General features: G+C 36.5%; 1 protein-coding gene across 3 annotated transcripts in view; it reads right to left on the bottom strand.

Annotated features, from left to right (window-relative positions):
* LOC106880385 (uncharacterized) overlaps positions 1-1,777 on the bottom strand; it is a 103,173-nt gene that overhangs the window by 7,582 nt on the left and 93,814 nt on the right. For all 3 annotated transcript variants that reach the window (XM_014930296.2, XM_052972366.1, XM_052972367.1), the window contains one exon: positions 1,088-1,257. In XM_014930296.2, the coding sequence (XP_014785782.1) occupies positions 1,088-1,257 (170 nt within the window). The remainder of the gene's footprint in view (positions 1-1,087; positions 1,258-1,777) is intronic.

Raw genomic sequence — 1,777 nt, 5'->3', positions numbered from 1 at the left:
TTCAAGGCTCCTTCATTGGAACTTTTATCAACATCATCTAGGTATTTGTGCATATGTGTGTGTGCAGTATTTGGTGCTAGTGTATGCGCAGATTTGTATGTTTGTTTTATGGATGCGTTTTTATGTATATATGTTCATGTCTAGGCGTATGCATATGTATTTATGTGCTACATTTTTGGCAAGTTTTACATATTTTTACAGTTCCATTGATGTATGTATGTATGTATGTTTGTAGGTAGGTATGCATGTCCTCAAGTGCACAGACAATTATAGACTATTATCGCAATATATTTAATTTTGAATGTATTAGTTTTTCATTTATTCTTTGCTAACAGTGTCCAAGAGAAGAACAGCTGAGATGATCAAGATTCATTTATATTCAGCAGCAATAACTGAAACAATCAAATCCAAATAAACATCTGGTAAGTATCCCATTGACGATACCATTAACAGCTTGGATCGTAAATAGAGATCTACACTTTATTTACTAAAATAGCTCAAAATTAATAAAAGATAATAATTTTGTTCACTTGCAGTCAGCGGTTATTTCCAAGATAATATACCTCCGGAAGATTAGGCTTTATACCTACCTCTCTCAAACTCAGAAATACTAGTTCCTACGACTTATATTAGTTCAAATTTTAGCACAAGGCGAGCCCTACTCCAAATATTAGAAAAATATCTGCTCCATATTTCTTACTCTTATTGAATTAATATCGATGTATCTTATTGTATCTATATATCATTCCTTTCCTCGCCATGGTATAGTGCCTGATTAAAAAGTTCGAAAAATCTTAGAAATATAAAACATGACAATTTATCCATCCAACTTTGTTAATTCTTACAGCCATTCCCTGTTGATAAAATATTGCGCAATACCATTACAAGGATGGTGATAATCCAGTTAGATGTTTGTGAATATAGAAATCTCTCATATGCACTAAAACATATCTACGAAGAATGAATTAAGGATCACTAATCTTTTGCCCAGATATCGTATATTCCCTTCGTATATGCTACTAATATCCAATTTAACTGTATGTGTTACGCTGCATTCATGAATATTAAATTGATATGTATCACCAACCTGATTTAAACAAGGAGAACTGTCACAAACATTGACTTCTCGTTCACACATAGACCCTGTATATTTTGCAGGACAGATACATAAAAATGACGCGTGACCATCCAGACAACTACCTCCGTTGAGACATGGGAACCATGCACATTCGTTAATTTCTGCTTCACAGTAGGGACCTGAAAAGACGTGTTAAGGTAAAGTTATTATACAACAATATCAATACGTTACATTGAAGAATTTATATGAAGGTGTGAAAACATGGCAGAAATCGTTTTCGTAAGGAACCCCAAATGCCAAATGCTCTGAAATATTGAATACTCAATTTACAGGTCGTATCAATGAAAAGAAAGCGGGCCTTACTCACGAATGCTAAGACATAATAGAATCTGGAGGTGACGCTATGTGGTTTCGACGCTTCTTCCGATAACACGTGGATTCGGGTTCCGTTCCATTGCGCGGCATCATGGGTTGCTCTTTTCCACTTCAGCCTCATGCCCTGCTCACCAAAACGTAGTGAGTGGAATTTGGTAAGCAGTAACTGTGCTATAATATATATATATATGTGTGTGCGTGTGGAGGCGCAATGGCCAGTGGTTAGGACAGCGGACTCACGGTCATAGGATCGCGGTTTCGATTCCCAGACCGGGCGGTATGAGTGTTTATTGAGCGAAAACACCTAAAGCTCCACGAGGCTCC

This window comes from Octopus bimaculoides, chromosome 13 (genome assembly GCF_001194135.2).
Source record: "Octopus bimaculoides isolate UCB-OBI-ISO-001 chromosome 13, ASM119413v2, whole genome shotgun sequence".
Taxonomy (NCBI): Eukaryota; Metazoa; Mollusca; class Cephalopoda; order Octopoda; family Octopodidae; genus Octopus; species Octopus bimaculoides.
The sequence above is the reverse complement of the archived record's forward strand: the minus strand, read 5'-3'. Positions and strand labels throughout refer to the sequence as shown.